At 44.4% G+C, this 22,667-nt stretch overlaps 1 protein-coding gene across 2 annotated transcripts in view; it reads left to right on the top strand.

Annotated features, from left to right (window-relative positions):
• Positions 1-6,028, top strand: part of vps50 (VPS50 subunit of EARP/GARPII complex) — a 239,731-nt gene extending 233,703 nt beyond the window's left edge. Inside the window, exons 27-29 of one of the 2 annotated variants that reach the window (XM_029734820.1) lie at positions 3,671-3,860; positions 4,161-4,285; positions 4,373-6,028. In XM_029734820.1, coding sequence (XP_029590680.1) covers positions 3,671-3,860; positions 4,161-4,280 — 310 coding nt within the window. In that variant the 3' untranslated portion in view covers positions 4,281-4,285; positions 4,373-6,028. Of the gene's footprint in view, positions 1-3,670; positions 3,861-4,160 lie in introns of both variants that reach the window. The other variant, XM_029734819.1, reaches the window with a different exon arrangement.
• The last annotated feature ends 16,639 nt before the right edge of the window (positions 6,029-22,667 follow it).

The raw sequence follows: 22,667 nt of genomic DNA, 5'->3' as shown, positions 1-22,667 counted from the left end.
CCTTCACACATCATCATAGACATGGCCTGTGTATCAGTATTAGACATGTAGATCTCCTTCACACATCATCATAGACATGACCTGTGTATCAGTATTAGACCTGTAGATCTCCTTCACACATCATCATAGACATGACCTGTGTATCAGTATTAGACCTGTAGATCTCCTTCACACATCATCATAGACATGGCCTGTGTATCAGTATTAGACCTGTAGATCTCCTTCACACATCATCATAGACATGGCCTGTGTATCAGTATTAGACCTGTAGATCTCCTTCACACATCATCATAGACATGACCTGTGTATCAGTATTAGACCTGTAGATCTCCTTCACACATCATCATAGACATGGCCTGTGTATCAGTATTAGACCTGTAGATCTCCTTCACACATCATCATAGACATGGCCTGTGTATCAGTATTAGACCTGTAGATCTCCTTCACACATCATCATAGACATGGCCTGTGTATCAGTATTAGACCTGTAGATCTCCTTCACACATCATCATAGACATGACCTGTGTATCAGTATTAGACCTGTAGATCTCCTTCACACATCATCATAGACATGGCCTGTGTATCAGTATTAGACCTGTAGATCTCCTTCACACATCATCATAGACATGACCTGTGTATCAGTATTAGACCTGTAGATCTCCTTCACACATCATCATAGACATGGCCTGTGTATCAGTATTAGACATGTAGATCTCCTTCACACATCATCATAGACATGGCCTGTGTATCAGTATTAGACCTGTAGATCTCCTTCACACATCATCATAGACATGGCCTGTGTATCAGTATTAGACCTGTGAATCTCCTTCACACATCATCATAGACATGGCCTGTGTATCAGTATTAGACCTGTAGATCTCCTTCACACATCATTATAGACATGGCCTGTGTATCAGTATTAGACCTGTAGATCTCCTTCACACATCATCATAGACATGGCCTGTGTATCAGTATTAGACCTGTAGATCTCCTTCACACATCATCATAGACATGGCCTGTGTATCAGTATTAGACCTGTAGATCTCCTTCACACATCATCATAGACATGGCCTGTGTATCAGTATTAAACCTGTAGATCTCCTTCACACATCATCATAGACATGGCCTGTGTATCAGTATTAGACCTGTAGATCTCCTTCACACATCATCATAGACATGGCCTGTGTATCAGTATTAGACCTGTAGATCTCCTTCACACATCATCATAGACATGGCCTGTGTATCAGTATTAGACCTGTAGATCTCCTTCACACATCATCATAGACATGGCCTGTGTATCAGTATTAGACATGTAGATCTCCTTCACACATCATTATAGACATGACCTGTGTATCAGTATTAGACCTGTAGATCTCCTTCACACATCATCATAGACATGACCTGTGTATCAGTATTAGACCTGTAGATCTCCTTCACACATCATCATAGACATGGCCTGTGTATCAGTATTAGACCTGTAGATCTCCTTCACACATCATCATAGACATGGCCTGTGTATCAGTATTAGACCTGTAGATCTCCTTCACACATCATCATAGACATGGCCTGTGTATCAGTATTAGACCTGTAGATGTCCTTCACACATCATCATAGACATGGCCTGTGTATCAGTATTAGACCTGTAGATCTCCTTCACACATCATCATAGACATGGCCTGTGTACCAGTATTAGACCTGTGAATCTCCTTCACACATCATCATAGACATGGCCTGTGTATCAGTATTAGACCTGTAGATCTCCTTCACACATCATTATAGACATGGCCTGTGTATCAGTATTAGACCTGTAGATCTCCTTCACACATCATCATAGACATGACCTGTGTATCAGTATTAGACCTGTGGATCTCCTTCACACATCATCATAGACATGGCCTGTGTATCAGTATTAGACCTGTAGATCTCCTTCACACATCATCATAGACATGGCCTGTGTATCAGTATTAGACCTGTAGATCTCCTTCACACATCATCATAGACATGGCCTGTGTATCAGTATTAGACCTGTAGATCTCCTTCACACATCATCATAGACATGGCCTGTGTATCAGTATTAGACCTGTAGATCTCCTTCACACATCATCATAGACATGGCCTGTGTATCAGTATTAGACCTGTAGATCTCCTTCACACATCATCATAGACATGGCCTGTGTATCAGTATTAGACCTGTAGATCTCCTTCACACATCATCATAGACATGGCCTGTGTATCAGTATTAGACCTGTAGATCTCCTTCACACATCATCATAGACATGACCTGTGTATCAGTATTAGACCTGTAGATCTCCTTCACACATCATCATAGACATGGCCTGTGTATCAGTATTAGACATGTAGATCTCCTTCACACATCATCATAGACATGGCCTGTGTATCAGTATTAGACCTGTAGATCTCCTTCACACATCATCATAGACATGGCCTGTGTATCAGTATTAGACCTGTGGATCTCCTTCACACATCATCATAGACATGGCCTGTGTATCAGTATTAGACCTGTGGATCTCCTTCTGCCTCTCAGCTCTGTCTTTCCCTCTCAGCTGCCATCCCAGACTGGATTTAGTCTCTGGGATTCCCCTCCCTGTTTATCCCCAAGTTCCTGGACTGACTGTGTGTGCATCCTAAATGGCACCCTATTACCTTAATAGTGCACTACTTTGGGCCCTATGGGCCCTGGTCAAAAGTAGTGCAGTATAGTGGGAATAGGGTGCCATTTTGGGAGGCAGCCTGAGAGTCACGCTACCGTCACCTCTCTCCCTCCACCACTATGATAGAGTGGCCAGGCTAGTCTGTCTGTTTGTTTTGCTCACTCACTTGTTTGCTGTATTTATCTTCATTTCCACTCCCATCTGGACTCCTCAGAGAGGAGATTGTTCTGCTTGACAGTCTGACTCACTATCTCACCCCGGGGGACTGACAACCTCAGAGAGAGAGAGAGAGAGGGGAAAGAGATGGAGGGTTAATGAAGATGGCAGGGAGAGAAGGATAGGGATGGAGAGAGAGAGGTGAAGAATGAGGGAGGAGCCACAGATAGTTAGATAAAAAGAGATAGGAAGGATGGAGAGGGAAAGAAAGAAGGTGAGAAAGAGAGGGAGGAAGGAAGGGAGAGAGGGAGACATGAGGAGAGGTCTCTCTGGTAGTATGTCTCTTTCCCAGAAAGCATTTATGCCTCTGTCAAGACCAGAGCAAACATGGATGTCAGCAGCCACTGGTCTGGTGGACGTGATTCCGCTACACACACATCCACTCTCAAATCCAGACCCCCACACACTGCGAAGATAACGTTTGTAAGGTATATGAATATAAAAATGTTATTTGTTGACCTTTTTTTGGACTAAAACTGAGAACCCTTGAACTGTCTGGGACAAAAGATGCTTTGAAGAAAACTGTCTGAGCAGAATTAAGATTGAACCCTTATGGCTTATTTGCTCTCTGTCGATGTCAGATTTTCTGTTTGACATTTTTGTTCTTCGTTCATGTGCCTTGGGCACTAAGAATACAAATCCCATGTTTTTAGATCGTTGCTCTGTATTCTGAACTTCTCTCAACAAAAAGTAAACAAAAAGTAAACAAATTCTGAACTACTGTCCGGCAGAAATAATGCAAAAGTCAACAAAGTCAACTTGTCTCCTGTTCTGTCCTGTAGCTATGGTAACGTGAAGAAGTGCAGTAACGAAGGACGGGCCCTGATGCAGCTGGACTTCCAGCAGTTCCTGATGAAGCTGGAGAAGCTGACGGACATGAGGCCCATCCCTGACAAGGACTTTGTGGAGACCTACATCAAGGCCTACTACCTGACTGAGAATGACATGGAGCAGTTCATCAAGAACCACAGGGTGAGGAACAGTATAATGCTAATTATTCACTCAGTCTGTTCAATGTGCTCATGGGATTTCTACTGGGGTAGCTCAACCTGTTTACCAGCAATGCGTAGCACAAATCTCATGATGTGCTTGCCTATGGCATCACTGGTATCCAAAACGTGTGCAGTGAAAACTTAACAATAGTTAACCACAGTTAAATTAGCCAGTTGTTACAATAGGCAGACACTTTTTCCTCAGTCATGTGAAGCAAGCTGTGAGGTAAAACTAAATGCTGTCTGGGACTAAATGCTGTCCATCTGTCTGTCCCACCAGGAGTACTCCATGAAGCAGCTGGCCAACCTGGTAAACGTGTGTCTGGGCTCTCACATCAACAAGAAGGCCCGGCAGAAACTCCTGGCGGCTATCGACGACATCGACAGACCAAAGAGATAGACAGACAGACAGACAGACAGACAGACAGACAGACAGACAGACAGACAGACAGACAGACAGACCAGACCAGACCAGACCAGACCAGACCAGACCAGACCAGACCAGACCAGACCAGACCAGACCAGACCAGACGTGGTTATTGTATTTAAGGTGGCTCCTAAACCTGAGGCTGTTGTAGAATGCCCTTGGGTTGTGCAATCCCAGTAACTTTCCCAAAATACCCAGGGTTTTCAGAAATCCTCTTTGGACGATTGCTGATATATCTTTATTAGTCCTGATTTTAGGAATCTTCCTAATGGATTTCTGGAAAACCTGGGAATTGTTTTAACGTTACTAGAATTTTGCAACCCTACAATGCTCATATACCCACCAGGAACAGAAAAGAAGCAATGAAACAAGAACTTCTGCTAACAAATACACTCATACAGGAATGTTACAGTTATTTGACACTTAGTCAGAACATATATGCTACTCTTGTGTATGTCCCTCATTTTGATGTCCTATATGCTTACGGTTCCACTGCGTTTTCTAGGTTTCCGCAGAGATGCTCCGTTTTTCTGTTCATCGTGAATACAGTATACATGTATATGAGGAAGGAATCTTGTTTTTACGATAAACGACTTGAAATGCTGAATGATACTCCATGACGTGTGAATCGACTGGCAGACAGTTATCTTTTTCTCCTAGTGTATGTCTATAGCATAATGTAGTTCTTTCTGCCTGTCTGTAAACCGCTCAGGAGCAGCACCGGCCCTGGGGAAAAACTGAATCATTTACTATTTTCTTTTTGACTTGTATGACTATTAAGCGACTGAAATAGCGCTGAGTTGAGAAAACGTTCCATTTTCCATTGAAATCCAGGAAAGGTTCATTTTTCCTGGCATCACATATATGCAGAAACACGGTTTGTGAAAAAGCATGGGATGTTTGATGAAATACTTTCCTTTAGGGTTATGCCTATGGAGACATCCAGTCTCTAGTGCCCTTCAAGTATCCATTCATGAGGATGACGGCACTATGTTTGTTCTGTTGTTCCAGTAGTGTAGGGTGAACGTGCCACAGACGCTTATCTCGGGTCAGTTTTGCATTTCCACCACTAATGGTAAAGGTTAGGATTGGGGGGAGGGGAAGCTGATCCTAGAGCTGTGCCTAAGGGAACCTCGGAGCTTGTTCGTCCAGGACTATAACTACCTGTGCTTTGTTACGTCCTTAAATGATTTATCCTGATCTAATGTTGATTCTGAACATATTGAATGGTTAGTTATAGATGATGCACTAGGTCTAACGTGGGTTTAGATGATATCTTGCACGTCCTGCACTCGTATCTTTCCAAGTCATATATGTAAACGGGTTTGTAGTGTCCAAACAAACAACGTCCATCATTGTCACTGCATCTGTAAAAATATACGTTTTTGATATCGCAATTGATTCCATTATGTTTTCATGCATAACTATCCCAAAATAATGCTGTAAATGTTAATGTGTAAAATGTTGTTTTTATTTATTGTCAATTTGGATTCAGGACGTTTTCTATATGATGAGTACTGGAAGTGTTCTATCATCCGTTTGCTGGGGGTTTCCTGTATCTTGTTGTCAACTGTAAAAGAATATTTAAAAAGACACAATTAGACTACATATTATAAAACTCCAGTGCACTATTGTGAAAATAAATCGTTAAATGTTGGCGCTGTAGACTAAAGTAAGATGATTATACAGTAACACAATAAACACACTAACATTTAAACCCAGCCTTGCTCACTTTGTCTGACTTCTCCTTGTTCTGCAGACGGATGGATGGATGGATGGATGGATGGATGGATGGATACAGTGCTGTGAAAATAAGTATTTGCCCCCTTTCTGATTTGATCTGTTTTTGCATAATTTTGACTCTGAATGTTATCAGATCTTAAACCTAATATTAGATAAAGGAAATCTGAGTGAACATATAACCCAAAAAATATATACTTATTTTATTTATTTAATTAACCACGTTATGCAACACCCAATGCCCCTGTGTGAAAAAGTAATTGCCCCCTTACACTCAATAGCTGGTTGTGTGCCACCTTTAGCTACAATGACCATTGGGCTCCTGAGTGGCGCAGCGGTCTAAGGCACTGCATCTCAGTGCTGGAGGCGTCACTACAGACACCCTGGTTTGAATCCATTCTGTCAGTATCTCACATCTCTATGCATTCATTTTGCCCACTCTTCCATGTAGAACTGCTTTAACTCGGCGACATTTGTGGGTTTTCGAGCATGAACTGCTCATTTAAGTTCCTGCCACAACATCTCATGGGGTTTAGGTCTGGACTTTGACTAGGCCATTCTAGAACTTTACATTGGTTGCTTTTCAGCCATTCTGTTGTAGACTTCCTTGTGTGTTTTGGATCATTGTGTTGCTGCATGACACAGCTGTTCTGCAGCTCACAGATGGATGGCCTGACATTCTCCTATAGAATGTCCAGATGCAGCAAAGCACCCCCAAATCGTCACACATCATCACCATTGTTAACTGTTTGTATGAGGTTCTTGCTGTGGAATGCAGTGTTTGGTTTTTGCCAGACATAACAGGACCCATGTGGTCCAAAATGTTCACTCAAAAGCACCTGGAAGGACCTGGATGATCGTCGAGACTCCTGGAAGACGCTTCTATGGACAGACAAGTCAAAATGTTTACAACAGCATTCCACAGTAAGAACCTCATACAAACAGTCAAGCATGGTGGTAGTAGTGTGACAGTTTGGGGATGCTTTGCTGCCTCGGGACCTGGATGACTTGCCATCATTGAAGCTGTGAATTCTGCACTATATCAGAGAATTCTAAAGAAGAATGTCAGGCCATCCATCCATGAGCCAAGCTTCTAACGCCTGGCTATGTGGAGTAGCTGGCTGGCTGGTCATCTGACTGACCTGGCTCCACTTCACACACAGGGACCCTCTGGTCTGGCCCAGGCCTTCAGTGTGGATGTTAATGCTGGACTAACACTGGCCCTGGTCTGGTCCAGGACTTCAGTGTGGGTGTTAGAGCTGGACTAACACTGGCCCTGGTCAGGTCCAGGACTTCAGTGTGGGTGTTAGAGCTGGACTAACACTGGCCCTGGTCAGGTCCAGGACTTCAGTGTGGGTGTTAGAGCTGGACTAACACTGCCCCTGGGGTTCTATCACAATGCTAGGAAATTACAGGGGGGGTCCTTGAGAAAATGTGAAAGAGTAGGGTAGAGAGAAAGTTGGCCATGAAGGTGACATTTTGTAAAGATCTCTTATATAAAACACTTTCAATGACACTTTCTGTGTATATGTGGTTTCTTTAACCCTCCTTATGAGGTCAAATATGGTGTCTAGTTCAATATTAGCCTTCATTTATGCATGTATCTCTTTTACAGTGTGTCTACAATACTTTACTGGGTGGCACCAGGGGACATTTTTGCTTAATTAATGAGCCTTTCTTCCTGCTGTCCTAGGCCCTTAACCTCCCTGTTTGAGATGTACAGGACTATCCGTTTGAGATGAGCCATAAGTGGGTTGGGACCCTTGATTTTTTATGCTCGTGCTGTGTGTACCTCTGTGTGTGCATGAGCATGCTTGCACCTTTGTGTGTGTTTGTGTACCTCAGAGTATGTGACAGGGCACATTAAGTTCTCCATGTTACTGCAGCACTAATCAATGGCATTAAAACCTGCTTTAGTGTCAGACTGGACATGCAGGGTCGGTTCAAACTCAGTCGGGGTCTCAACTTACTTTTGAGAGTTAGAATAGTAGAACACACAAGGTGCAAGTTTGAAACCTCATCAGCTGTTTTTCTTATGTCTGTCACTGACAGTCACTCAATTACATTTTTTTAAACATTTTAGTCATTTTAGCAGACGCTCTTATCCAGAGCGACTTACTTAGTGTGAATGCATACATTCCATACATTATTTTATTTTTTTCCGTACTGGTCCCCCGTGGGAATCGAACCCACAACCCTGGCGTTGCAAACACCATGCTCTACCAACTGAGCCACACGGGACCTTTAGCCATGTCAGCTAACAATTTTTAGAATGGCAAGTTAATCTAGCCAGGGAGCCCACATTGATTTTGTTAGTCCCTCTCACTCACATATTAACATGGCATAAGTGTAGAATTTGAATAAATTAGCTTTAAAACTGCAAAAATGTCTCCAACCAAATGTTGCTTAGGGCCCCCAACCAAATAATTCTTAGGGCACCCAAAAGGCTAGAGCCAGCCCTGCTCACCACAGCTACTGTGGCCTCAGGAAAATACACATTCTATTGTGTTGTGTACACATGATCACTTACACCTTGTAAGCAACCTGTACAAACACAGATAGAAACAGATGTGCCTGCACACCCAAGCATGACGTGGAACAACTCCAACCAAACATAAATAACCAGACGCAGCATGAATCCACAAACATCGTCAGAGGCCGAAATACTGTTTCAGCTCCATTGACATGGTCATTCTGGTCCATTAGATAACTGTCATGATCTCTGACCCAAATGGCACCCTATTCCCTTGATAGTGCACTACTTTTGACCAAGGCCCATAAGGACAAAAGTAGTGCAGTCTCTATGGTATAGGGTACCATCCCAAATGGTACCCTATACCATAGAGAGTGCACTACTTCTGACCTTACGGGCCCTGGTCAAAAGTGGTACGGCTCTGTTCAGTGTGAAAATACCCAGGAGGCTGGGGCTCTGTTCAGGGTGAAAACACCCAGGAGGCTGGGGCTCTGATGAGGGTGAAAACACCCAGGAGGCTGAGGCTCTGTTCAGGGTGAAAACACCCAGGAGGCTGGGGCTCTGATGAGGGTGAAAACACCCAGGAGGCTGGGGCTGTGATGAGGGTGAAAACCATAAGGATGGGGCTCTGATTAGGGTGAAAACACCCAGGAGGCTAGGGCTGTAATGAGGGTGAAAACAACCATGAGAATGTGGCTCTGATGAGTGTAAAAACAGGCAGGAGGCTTGGGCTCTGATGAGGGTGAAAACACACAGGAGGCTGGGGCTCTGATGAGGGTGAAAACAACCATGAGGATGGGGCTCTGATGAGGATGAAAACACCCAGGAGGCTGGGGCTCTGATGAGGGTGAAAACACCGAGGAGGCTTGGGCTCTGATGAGGATGAAAACAACCAGGAGGCTGGGGCTGAGATGAGGGTGAAAACACCCAGGAGGCTGGGGCTCTGATGAGGGTGAAAACACCCAGGAGGCTGGGGCTCTGATGAGGGTGAAAACACCCAGGAGGCTGGGGCTCTGATGAGGGTGAAAACACCCAGGAGGCTGGGGCTCTGATGAGGGTGAAAACAATAAGGATGGGGCTCTGATGAGGGTGAAAACACAGAGGAGGCTGGGGCTGTGATGAGTGTGAAAACAATCATGAGAATGGGGCTCTGATGAGGGTGAAAAAACGCAGGAGGCTTAGGCTCTGATGAGGGTGAAAACACCCAGGAGGATGTGGCTCTGATGAGGATGAAAACACCTAGGAGGCTGGGGCTCTGATGAGGGTGAAAACACCCAGGAGGCTGGGGCTGTGATGAGGGTGAAAACACCCAGGAGGCTGGGGCTGTGATGAGGGTGAAAACACCCAGGAGGCTTGGGCTGTGATGAGGGTGAAAACACCCAGGAGGCTGGGGCTCTGATGAGGGTGAAAACAACCAGGAGGCTGGGGCTCTGATGAGGGTGAAAACACCCAGCAGGCTGGGGCTGTGATGAGGGTTTCTCTACTGATGTGTACTGGCTTAGAGAGCTACGAAGGCAATTACATTTTGGGCGAATTCCATAGAAGCTTTGGGGCTTCATTCTTTTGTAACTCCCCAGCCTCATCCAGACTATTGATTTCTATGTGGTCGACACAATGCTATATCATGGCTCTGAATGTGCTCTCCCATTGGCACAAGGTCAGAGGAAGTTGGTACTTATTATGCTACGAAGTCATTTGTAGCATAATAAGAGTGTCTGCTGTCAGTGACCTGTCAGGCCCCTGTATGTCTGTATGTGTGGTACTCTTCTGACAGCAGGAAGGACTATGACTGGAAATTGTAATGCAACAGACAGAGGAGCTCCCCTGGTCAATCAGAAATGATCTAATGCCTCAGTGGTCATAAATCATAGAGGTTCCCTCAAATGACCTGGGGATAATGGATACTCTTAGCTCCTAGTTCTCTAGCTTGTATAACAGACCAGACAGAGAGTAGAGAGGGGTGAGAGCTGTATATCCTAAGGTGAACCCAGCTCACTGCCACCCCTATCTCATCCCTGTGAGTCACTCACAGTCAGGAGATGAGTTAGTCAACTTGTCAAGAGTTTGACAGACAGACAGGTAGGGTGGAGACAGGGTTGAGGAGGGCATTCAGAGGGAGTCTGACAGACAGACAGGTAGGGTGGAGACAGGGTTGAGGAGGGCATTCAGAGGGAGTTTGACAGAAAGACAGGTAGGGTGGAGACAGGGTTGAGGAGGGCATTCAGAGGGAGTCTGACAGACAGACAGGTAGGGTGGAGACAGGGTTGAGGAGGGCATTCAGAGGGAGTCTGACAGACAGACAGGTAGGGTGGAGACAGGGTTGAGGAGGGCATTCAGAGGGAGTCTGACAGACAGACAGGTAGGGTGGAGACAGGGTTGAGGAGGGCATTCAGAGGGAGTCTGACAGACAGACAGGTAGGGTGGAGACAGGGTTGAGGAGGGCATTCAGAGGGAGTCTGACAGACAGACAGGTAGGGTGGAGACAGGGTTGAGGAGGGCATTCAGAGGGAGTCTGACAGACAGACAGGTAGGGTGGAGACAGGGTTGAGGAGGGCATTCAGAGGGAGTCTGACAGACAGACAGGTAGGGTGGAGACAGGGTTGAGGAGGGCATTCAGAGGGAGTTTGACAGAAAGACAGGTAGGGTGGAGACAGGGTTGAGGAGGGCATTCAGAGGGAGTCTGACAGACAGACAGGTAGGGTGGAGACAGGGTTGAGGAGGGCATTCAGAGGGAGTCTGACAGAAAGACAGGTAGGGTGGAGACAGGGTTGAGGAGGGCATTCAGAGAGAGTCTGACAGACAGACAGGTAGGGTGGAGACAGGGTTGAGGAGGGCATTCAGAGGGAGTCTGACAGACAGACAGGTAGGGTGGAGACAGGGTTGAGGAGGGCATTCAGAGGGAGTCTGACAGACAGACAGGTAGGGTGGAGACAGGGTTGAGGAGGGCATTCAGAGGGAGTCTGACAGACAGACAGGTAGGGTGGAGACAGGGTTGAGGAGGGCATTCAGAGGGAGTCTGACAGACAGACAGGTAGGGTGGAGACAGGGTTGAGGAGGGCATTCAGAGGGAGTCTGACAGACAGACAGGTAGGGTGGAGACAGGGTTGAGGAGGGCATTCAGAGGGAGTTTGACAGAAAGACAGGTAGGGTGGAGACAGGGTTGAGGAGGGCATTCAGAGGGAGTCTGACAGACAGACAGACAGACAGACAGACAGACAGACAGACAGACAGACAGACAGAGGCAGACAGGCAGGCAGGGTGGAGACTAAGGATGAGAAGGGACTTAAGAGGGAGTTTGACAGACAGACAGGCAGGGTGGAGACTAAGGATTGAGGAGGGACTTCAGAGGGAGTTTGACTGACAGACAGGCAGGGTGGAGACTAAAGCTTGAGGAGGGAATCAGAGCCTTTTGGGAAGGAACACATCAGTCAATTGATCGGTCAAACACACACACATACACACACACACTCAAACCATTACGCTTGTGAAAGTGCATTGGTAGCCTTCAGACCAATCTATTTCCCCTCTGGTCATTGGAGAGTGTGTATTTTATTGAAAAGCTTTTATTGATCTTAGACTTTCACAAATCAGACTTTCAAGGAAAGCAGAGTCTATTGTCAATGCTTTCTCAAGCCCAGGACCGTAGATGGGTTTAATAGTGCATGGCTTTCAGAGTTCTGTGAGATTTATGGAAATCAAAACTTGCAACTTCAGGAAGTCATTCAGGAAATGATATCCAATGACCTCGGACTCCAAGATTAAAATTCAATTTGTTCCTTTTTTTTAAGGGTGCACAGCTAGTGTACTTTACATTAAATTCTACATAGTAATTTATCTCAGAACGAACCAGGTAATAACACACAGCCGAGTGCAGTGTTATTGAGATTACTGCTGGTCAGGAGAAATGTTCCATTTGCAAATGAGGACTTTTTATTGTTCTGCATCGATTCATTCTGCAGTTTTTACGTAGATAAAGACTGTATCCTGCACTTTGTTAAACTTTCAGATTTCATTTTTTTGTATTTTATGTTAGCGAGGAGGATACAATTTGATTTTTAATTACATTTTTAGTAGATAGTTAGCTGAAATGTTACTGAGTCTGTAGATAGTCTGTTGAGCATCTACAGATGGCCTATCCAAAGAAAGTGTTTCTGACTTTGAAAACCTGAGCTTGTATATAAGAAACCAGACTGATCTCGTGATAGCTCACATTCTAAAGTGAAAGGAAACATGAGTGAAGCGGTCAGACTGGTTTCACAAGGCTGTACAGTAGGGTCTCTGAGGGGAATGGTAGTGGGTGCTGGGAGGCAGGGTTTGTAGTCCACAGTGGAGTAATGCCAACAGAAGATCCATTACTGTAAAATGTGTCTTCAGGCAGATGGAACCATGGGGAGAATATGTTAAAGGTGACCCACTCCTGTCAAATGGACACCTTGTTGGGGAGTCCACACACACACACACATACACGACACGACAGGGGTAGTGGGGACCTTGTCAAGTGCTTTGTAAAGGTTAAAGGTCCAATGCAGACATTTTTATCTCAATATCAAATCATTTCTGGGTAACAGTTAAGTACCATTCTGTGATTGTTTTCAATTAAAATTTACAAAAATAGTTTCTTAGCAAAGTGCAATTTCTCAAGCAATATTTTAGCTAGAACTGTCTGGGAGTGGTCTGACTGGGGAGGGGGAAACTGAAAACTCGTGTTTATTGGCAGAGAGGTTTAGAACTCTTTTTCTTATTGGTCTATTAACTCATTTAAAACTCCATCCCACCAAAACAGGCAAACATTTCAGGCGGTCTTGTCAAACAGCTCTGATACTAAAAGGGCATTATCATAATTTTCACAATTTCACAGAACTATTCCAACCTCATAGTGTGGAAATATATATATAACACAGGGAAATCATGTTTTTAACTGCACTGGGCCTTTAAGAGGAAGAGCAGATGATGGATAAAGGCACAAACTGTTTCACTATGGTCTGGTTCATCACTTGTACCTGTAAACCTAGTGCTCCTTCAAGCATGATTGAAACTTAACACAGTCTAAATGGGTTAGTATTTTCTACAGTTTTACTGAATAGGGTATCGATGATATGGTCGATATTTTCTAAAGGATACTAATATACCAAGACACATGCTAGCCAAGTTGTACTTCTATGGGCCCTGGTCAAATGTACTGCACTATAGCGATGCCCACGCTGTAATGGGGCAGAAGTCCGTGTGCTGTTGAGATTCTGGATGGCCAGAGAGATAGCAACAATTACAAGCATCTTGCATGTGTGGAATCGTAGGTGGCTCCTTTCAGCTAATTTGACCTTATTCTTGATACCATTTTGAGGTGTTTTGACTAATGTCATACCTTTGCTAATTCGCTAACATTCGCTAGCTAGCTAACCAACAGCTGTAATGATGTATTTGAGGGACTAGTGCTCATTATTTATGTTTTCAATAAACATTTGAGACGAAATAGGATTTACATGTTGTCAACAATCTGAGCCAACCCCGTCTGTTTTGCCCCATAGTTGCGCATGCGTCGGTTTTGTTGCTAAACAACCAACCCGTCTATAGGGAATAGGGTGTCATTTGGAACGCTCTCACAGGCCAATTTCCTCCCTCACAGGCCTTTGTCTAGCTCTCAATATCAATTTGTTGTCAGTTCTAAATGCAATCTTCACTATTGTAATAATTTTAGAATGAAGGACATTAAAATAACAAAAAGGTAAACTATTGTTCTGCATTTGATTTACGTTTTATCTGTTTCTTTGACTCCTTTGTCACATGGAACCAGTGAATGGATTGTATTCTGTTCTTTCTTTTTTATTATTAACTATTTTAATGATAGTCTTTATGCTGATTCCCACTTTGATATTGTTGTTTGCATGCGCTTAGTCACCCATTAAAAAGCTGTGAGCTAAAACAAATAAAACCAAATAAAAAGAACAAGTTCGATGCATGAACATAAATAATAATGGTTTCTCATTTTCATGCCATGAGACCATTTGCAGCATTATTTTATTCAGCTCCTATCCACCCCCGTCAAACCAACGGCCCATGCATAACCCTACACCTAATCAGACATGATGTGTGCACAAGTTAAATTAATTGACTGAATATTCATGCTGCGATAAACAAACAAAAACACCCAAAAGGATGATCTTAGATACAGTTGAAGTCGGAAGTTTACATACACCTTAGCCAAATACATTTATACTCAGTTTTTCACAATTCCTGACATTTAATCCTAGTAAAAATTCCCTGTCTTAGGTCAGTTCGGATCACCACTTTATTTTAAGAATGTGAAATGTCAGAATAATAGTAGAAAGAATGTTTTATTTCAGCTTTTATTTCTTTCATCACATTCCCAGTGGGTCAGAAGTTTACATTCACTCAATTAGTATTTGGTAGCATTGCCTTTAAATTGTTTAATTTGGATCAAACGTTTCGGGTAGCCTTCCACAAGCTTCCCACAATAAGTTGGGTGAATTTTGGCCCATTCCTCCTGACAGAGCGGGTGTAACTGATTCATGTTTGTAGGCCTCCTTCATCGCACATGCTTTTTCAGTTCTGCCCACAAATGTTCTATGGAATTGAGGTCAGGGCTTTGTGATGGCCACTCCAATACCTTAAGCCATTTTGCCACAACTTTGGAAGTATGCTTGGGGTCATTGTCCATTTGGAAGACCCATTTGCAATCGAGTTTTAACTTCCTGACTGATGTCTTCAGATGTTGCTTCAATATAGCCACATAATTTTCCTGCCTCATGATGCCATCTATTTTGTGAAGTGCACCAGTCCCTCCTGCAGCAAAGCACCCCCACAACATGATGCTGCCACCCCCGTGCTTCACGGTTGGGATGGTGTTCTTCGGCTTGCAAGCTTCTGCCTTTTTCCTCCAAACATAACGATGGTCATTATGGCTAAACAGTTCTACTTTTGTTTCATCAGACCAGAGGACATTTTTCCAAAAAGTACGATCTTTGTCCCCATGTGCAGTTGCAAACCGTAGTCTGGCTTTTTTATGGCGGTTTTGGAGCAGTGGCTTCTTCCTTGCTGAGCAGCCTTTCATGTTATGTCAATATAGGACTCATTTTACTGTGGATATAGATACTTTTGTACCTGTCCCCTCCAGCATCGTCACTGTTTGCTGTTTGCTTTGCTGTTGTTCTGGGATTGATTTGCACTTTTCGCACCAAAGTACGTTTCTAAGAGACAGAATGCGTCTCCTTCCTGAGCGGTATAATGGCTGCGTGGTCCCATGGTGTTTGTACTTGCATATTATTGTTTGTACAGATGAACATGGTACTTTCAGGCATTTGGAAATTGCTCCCAAGGATGAACCAGACTTGTGGAGGTCAACAAATTTTGGCTGATTTCTTTTGATTTTCCCATGATGTCAAGCACAGAGGCACTGAGTTTGAAGGTAGGCCTTGAAATCCATCCACAGGTACACCTCCAATTGATTCAAATTATGTAAATTAGTCTATCAGAAGCTTCTAAAGCCATGACATCATTTTCTGGAATTTTCCAAGCTGTTTAAAGGCACAGTCAACTTAGTGTATGTTAACTTCTGGCCCACTGGAATTGTGATACAGTGAATTATAAATGAAATAATCTGTCTGTAAACAGTTGTTGGAAAAATTACTTGTGTCATGCACAAAGTAGATGTCCTAACTCACTTGCCAAAACTATAGTTTGTTAACACTAAATTTGTGGAGTGGTTGAAAAACGAGTTGTAATGACTCCAACCTAAGTGTATGAAAACTTCCCACTTCAACTTTAGTTGTTGCGTTGCATATCACAAAGCTGCTCGGCGAAGGGATGTATTTTGGGCACTGGGACAACAAAAGTTTATCATGTACTGTATCTGGAAATCCAATTCAGATACTTTTCTCAGTCTTTAAAAAAGAGTATTACGTATTATCAACACAAATGTTCAAATCCTATGTAAGCAATACCATGGATTCAGAATGTAGACCAATATTTTATATTGTAGAATTATAGTTAAAACATAGAATATATTAAGTGCCTTCGGAAAGTATTCAGACCCCTTGACTTTTTACACATTTTGTTAGGTTACAGCCTTATTCTAAAACTGATTACATGATTTTTCCCTCATCAATCTACAAACAATACCCTATAATGACAATGCAAAAACGTTTTTTTTTTTTTAAATTTTGCAAATTTAAACAAAATAAAAAACTGAAATATCACAGTTACATAAGTATTCAGACCCTTTACTCAGTACTTAGTTGAAGCACCTTTGGCAGCGATTACAGCCTCAAGTATTTTTGGGTATGACTCTACAAGTTTGGCACACCTGTATTTGGGGAGTTTCTCCCATTCCTCTCTGCAGATCCTCTCAAGCTCTGTCAGGTTGGATGGGGAACATCGCTACACAGCTATTTTCAGGTCTCTCCAGAGATGTTCGATCGGGTTCAAGTCCGGGCTCTGGCTGGGCAACTCAAGGACATTCAGAGACTTGTCTTGAAGCCGCTCCTGCGTTGTCTTGGCTGTGTGCTTAATGTGGCTGTGTGCTTAACGTCGTTGAAAGGTGAACCTTCGCCCCAGTCTGAGGTCCTGAGCGCTCTGGAAAGTGATTTTCATCAAGGATCTCTCTGTACTTTGCTCCGTTCATCTTTGCCTCGATCCTGAATAGTCTCCCAGTCCCTGCCGCTGAAAAAGATCCCCACAGCATGATGCTGCCACCACCATGCTTCACCGTAGGGATGGTGCCAGGTTTCCTCCAGACGTGATGCTTGGCATTCAGGCCGAAGAGTTCAATCTTGGTTTCATCAGACCAGAGAATTTTGTTTCTCATGGTCTGAGAGTCTTTAGGTGCCTTTTGGCAAACTCCACGAGGGCTGTCATGTGGCTTTTACTGAGGAGTGGCTTCTGTCTGGCCACTCTACCATAAAGGCCTGATTGGTGGAGTGCTGCAGAGATGGTTGTCTTTCTGGAAGGTTCTCCCAGCTCCACAGAGGAACTCTAGAGCTCTATCAGAGTGACTATCTGGTTCTTGGTCACCTCCCTGACCATGGCCCTTCTCCCCCGATTGCTTAGTTTGACTGGGCGGCCAGCTCTAGGATGAGTCTTGGTGGTTCCAAACCTCTTCCATTTAAGAATGATGGACGCCACTGTGTTTTTGGGGACCTTCAATGCTGCAGAAACTTTTGGTACCCTTCCCCAGATCTGTGCCTCCGACACTATCCTGTCTCGTAGCTCTACGGACAATGCCAGCCTGATAATGGCTCCCTCACCTTTCTCCATTTGCAGGGTAAAAATACATTTGTTGTAGACAGAATTGTTTAAAATATATTGATGTTGCCTATCAGTGTCCCTTTTAAAGAAAAAGTGATGCATGTGTCATGTGTCCTATACACTGAGAATACCAGACATTAGGACCACCTTTCTATTATTGAGTTGCTCAGAACAGCCTCAATTCGCCAGGACATGGACTCTACAAGGTGTCGAAAGCGTTCCACAGGGATGCTGGCCCATGTTGACTCCAATGCTTCCCAACAGTTGTGTCAATTTGGTTTGATGTCCTTTAGTTGGTGGACCTTTCTTGATACACACAGGAAACTGTTGAGTGTGAAAAAACCCAGCAGCGTTGCAGTTGGCACAAACCAGTGCGCCTGGCTCCTACTACCATACCCCGTTCAAAGGCACCCATTCACCCTCTGAATGGCACACATACGCAATCCATGTCTGAATTGTCTCAAGGCTTAAAAATCCTTCATTAACCTGTCTCCTCCCCTTCATCTACACTGGTTGAAGTGAATATAACAAGGGACATCAATAAGGGATCATAGCTTTCACCTGGACTCACCTGGTCTGTCTATGCCATGGAAAGAGCAGGTTTTCATAATGTTTTTTGTACTGAACACAAGCCAATGTAAAGCCTTGTGTTCTTTATAATCCATTATATAAGTAATTGACCTTGAGCCTGACCTTTAGTGTATAACAGACAAATACGACATTAACTGACAATTAGATTAGGTTTGTATGCCTTCCCATTGATTTTGGAGAAGGGAAATCAAAGAGACAAATCGGCATAAGAGTTTTGGGGCCTCAGCTGACCTACCTAACAGGATACTGCCCTTCGAATGGTACAGAAATCCCAGGAGGAGATTTTGATTTTATTCAGATGTCTTTCAGTCCCCATTTGGACTAATCTTCCAAGAGTCCTTAAGAAGAGGGGTACATGTCCTATATCTCTCTCTCTCTCTCTGTGTGTGTGTGTGTGTATGTGTGTGTGTGTGTGCATGCGTGTGTGCGTGCGTGTGTGTGCGTGCACAATGCCACACCTAGTAGATGGTAGATCCTGTCAGAAAGCAGTAGCCTACCAGTCGTCACGGAAACGGTTGCCTGCCTCTAGCTCCATTCCATCTGTGGATTAAAAGAGGACAGCGAACTGTTTGTAGACTTATTACATCATCCACTGTCTGTCATGGACCACTTAGCATTGTTCAAAAGCTGAATCTGACATCTCTTCATTTCTCTCCTCTATTTTCATGGCATTTGTATTCTATCCCATCCATTTCCATGTGTGTTGTCTTATAGCTCAATGTTTCCTTCCCACTCCACCCTTTTCCCATTTCCCCTACGGAAAGCCACAGCCTTCAGTTCACTGGAATGAGTCAACCTAGTCAGAGGGAAATCAACAGAAATTGAAGGTTTAACTTGACCTGAGCTAGCGTGTAACGGTGACAGTGTTTCTAGACACATTTCAGTTGAGGACATCCAGTTGTACAACTGACTAGGTATCCCCCTTTCCCTTTGCCTTTTATAATGGCAATTACACAGTGTTCTGCTTTGCAGCTCTGACAACCTAGGTGTCCCTGTGTGTGTGTGTGTGTGTGTGTGTGTGTGTGTGTGTGTGTGTGTGTGTGTGTGTGTGTGTGTGTGTGTGTGTGTGTGTGTGTGTTGTGTGTGTGTGTCCATACTGCTGTGAGTGTCTAAACCGCTGTGTGTCCATACTGCTCTGAGTGTCTATACTGCTGTGAGTGTCTATACCACTGTGTGTCCATACTGCTCTGAGTGTCTATACTGCTGTGTGTGTCTATACCACTGTGTGTCCATACTGCTCTGAGTGTCCATACTGCTCTGAGTGTCTATACCACTGTGAGTGTCTATACCGCTGTGTGTGTCTATACCACTGTGTGTGTCCATCCTGCTGTGTGTCTATACTGCTGTGTGTGTCTGTACCACTGTGTGTGTCTATACCGCTGTGTGTCCATACTGCTGAGTGTCCATATTGCTGTGTGTCTATACCGCTGTGAGTGTCTATACTGCTGTGTGCGTCTATGCCACTGTGTGTCCATACTGTGTGTCCATACCACTGTGTGTCCATACCGCTGTGTGTCCATACTGCTGAGTGTCCATATTGCTGTGTGTCTATACCGCTGTGAGTGTCTATACTGCTGTGTGTGTCTATACCACTGTGTGTCCATACCACTGTGTGTCCATACCACTGTGTGTCCATACCTCTGTGAGTGTCTATACCACTGTGTGTCTATACCGCTGTGAGTGTCTATACCGCTGTGTGTCCATACCGCTGTGTGTCCATACCTCTGTGTGTCCATACCTCTGTGAGTGTCTATACCACTGTGTGTCTATACCGCTGTGAGTGTCTATACCGCTGTGTGTCCATACCGCTGTGTGTCCATACCTCTGTGAGTGTCTATACCACTGTGTGTCTATACCGCTGTGAGTGTCTATACCGCTGTGTGTCCATACCACTGTGTGTGTCCATACCGCTGTGTGTCCATACCACTGTGTGTCCATACCTCTGTGAGTGTCTATACCACTGTGTGTCTATACCGCTGTGAGTGTCTATACCGCTGTGTGTCCATACCGCTGTGTGTCCATACCTCTGTGAGTGTCTATACCACTGTGTGTCTATACCGCTGTGAGTGTCTATACCGCTGTGTGTCCATACCACTGTGTGTCCATACCTCTGTGAGTGTCTATACCACTGTGTGTCTATACCACTGTGTGTGTCTATACCACTGTGTGTGTCTATACCACTGTGTGTCCATACTGCTGTGAGTGTCTATACCGCTGTGTGTCCATACCGCTGTGTGTCCATACTGCTGTGAGTGTCTATACCACTGTGTGTGTCCATACCACTGTGTGTCCATACTGCTGTGAGTGTCCATACCGCTGTGTGTCCATACCGCTGTGTGTCCATACTGCTGTGAGTGTCTATACTGCTGTGTGTGTCTATACCACTGTGTGTCCATACTGCTCTGTGTGTCCATACCGCTGTGTGTCCATACTGCTGTGAGTGTCTATACTGCTGTGTGTGTCCATACCACTGTGTGTCCATACTGCTGTGAGTGTCCATACCGCTGTGTGTCCATACTGCTGTGAGTGTCCATACCGCTGTGTGTCCATACTGCTGTGAGTGTCTATACTGCTGTGTGTGTCTATACCACTGTGTGTCCATACTGCTCTGTGTGTCCATACCGCTGTGTGTCCATACTGTTGTGAGTGTCTATGCTGCTGTGTGTGTCTATACCGCTGTGTGTCCATACCGCTGTGTGTCCATACCGCTGTGTGTCCATACTGCTGTGAGTGTCTATACTGCTGTGTGTGTCTATACCACTGTGTGTCCATACTGCTCTGTGTGTCCATACCGCTGTGTGTCCATACTGCTGTGACTGTCTATACTGCTGTGTGTGTCCATACCACTGTGTGTCCATACTGCTGTGAGTGTCCATACCGCTGTGTGTCCATACTGCTGTGAGTGTCCATACCGCTGTGTGTCCATACTGCTGTGAGTGTCTATACTGCTGTGTGTGTCTATACCACTGTGTGTCCATACTGCTCTGTGTGTCCATACCGCTGTGTGTCCATACTGCTGTGAGTGTCTATGCTGCTGTGTGTGTCTATACCACTGTGTGTCCATACTGCTGTGAGTGTCTATGCTGCTGTGTGTGTCTATACCACTGTGTGTCCATACCGCTGTGTGTCCATACCGCTGTGTGTCCATACCGCTGTGTGTCCATACCACTGTGTATCCATACCACTGTGTGTCCATACCGCTGTGTGTCCATACCACTGTGTGTCCATACCGCTGTGTGTCCGTACCACTGCTTTGTAATGGACGGTTTTAAAAGCCAGAGTGCACGCAATTTCACATTCAGCACTTCTGCCGTCTACATTAAAAGACTGGTGCTTTAGTGAAATGCACAACTGAGGGATCCCTGCCAGTGAGGCAAATAAAGAGAAACATAAATCCTCCATTTCTCTCTACAAGTTACTCTCACTGGCCCTGGGCTGTAGAAGGATCTATCTAGTTCTACTTCTGTTTGTATGGTTCTGCCATCTCTAGAGGTTTCAAGTTGAATTCTGCCCTGAGCAGTTAGGATACTCGCCTGAATAAACAACGGTCTGTCTTGTAACTTTGTGATTTCTAGACATCCACAAACTGTTTGCTCATCAGGCTTTCTGAGAAGAGCTACCACTGCGTCTTGGCTGTTAGTGGTAGGTGTGTGCTGAGTGATTTGGGAGGAGGTTGAACCCTGTTTTTCCCCTTACGCGCTGAAGTACCACTAGTCAGAATCAGAACCCCTATACCAGACATGACTATCAGACATGACCATCAGACATGACTACCAGACATGACTATCAGACATGACTATCAGACATGACTATCAGACATGACTATCAGACATGACTATCAGACATGACTATCAGACATGACCATCAGACATGACTATCAGACATGACTATCAGACATGACTATCAGACATGACTACCAGACATGACTATCAGACATGACTATCAGACATGACCATCAGACATGACTATCAGACATGACTATCAGACATGACTATCAGACATGACTACCAGACATGACTATCAGACATGACTATCAGACATGACTATCAGAACCCCTATACCAGATATGACTATCAGACATGACTATCAGACATGACTACCAGATATGACTATCAGACATGACTATCAGACATGACTATCAGACATGACTATCAGACATGACTATCAGACATGACTATCAGACATGACTATCAGACATGACTATCAGACATGTCTATCAGACATGACTATCAGACATGACCATCAGACATGACTATCAGACATGACTATCAGACATGACTATCAGACATGACTAT

This window comes from Salmo trutta, chromosome 36 (assembly GCF_901001165.1).
Source record: "Salmo trutta chromosome 36, fSalTru1.1, whole genome shotgun sequence".
In the NCBI taxonomy this organism is placed as follows: Eukaryota; Metazoa; Chordata; class Actinopteri; order Salmoniformes; family Salmonidae; genus Salmo; species Salmo trutta.
This window is presented reverse-complemented; position numbering and strand designations above follow the sequence as displayed.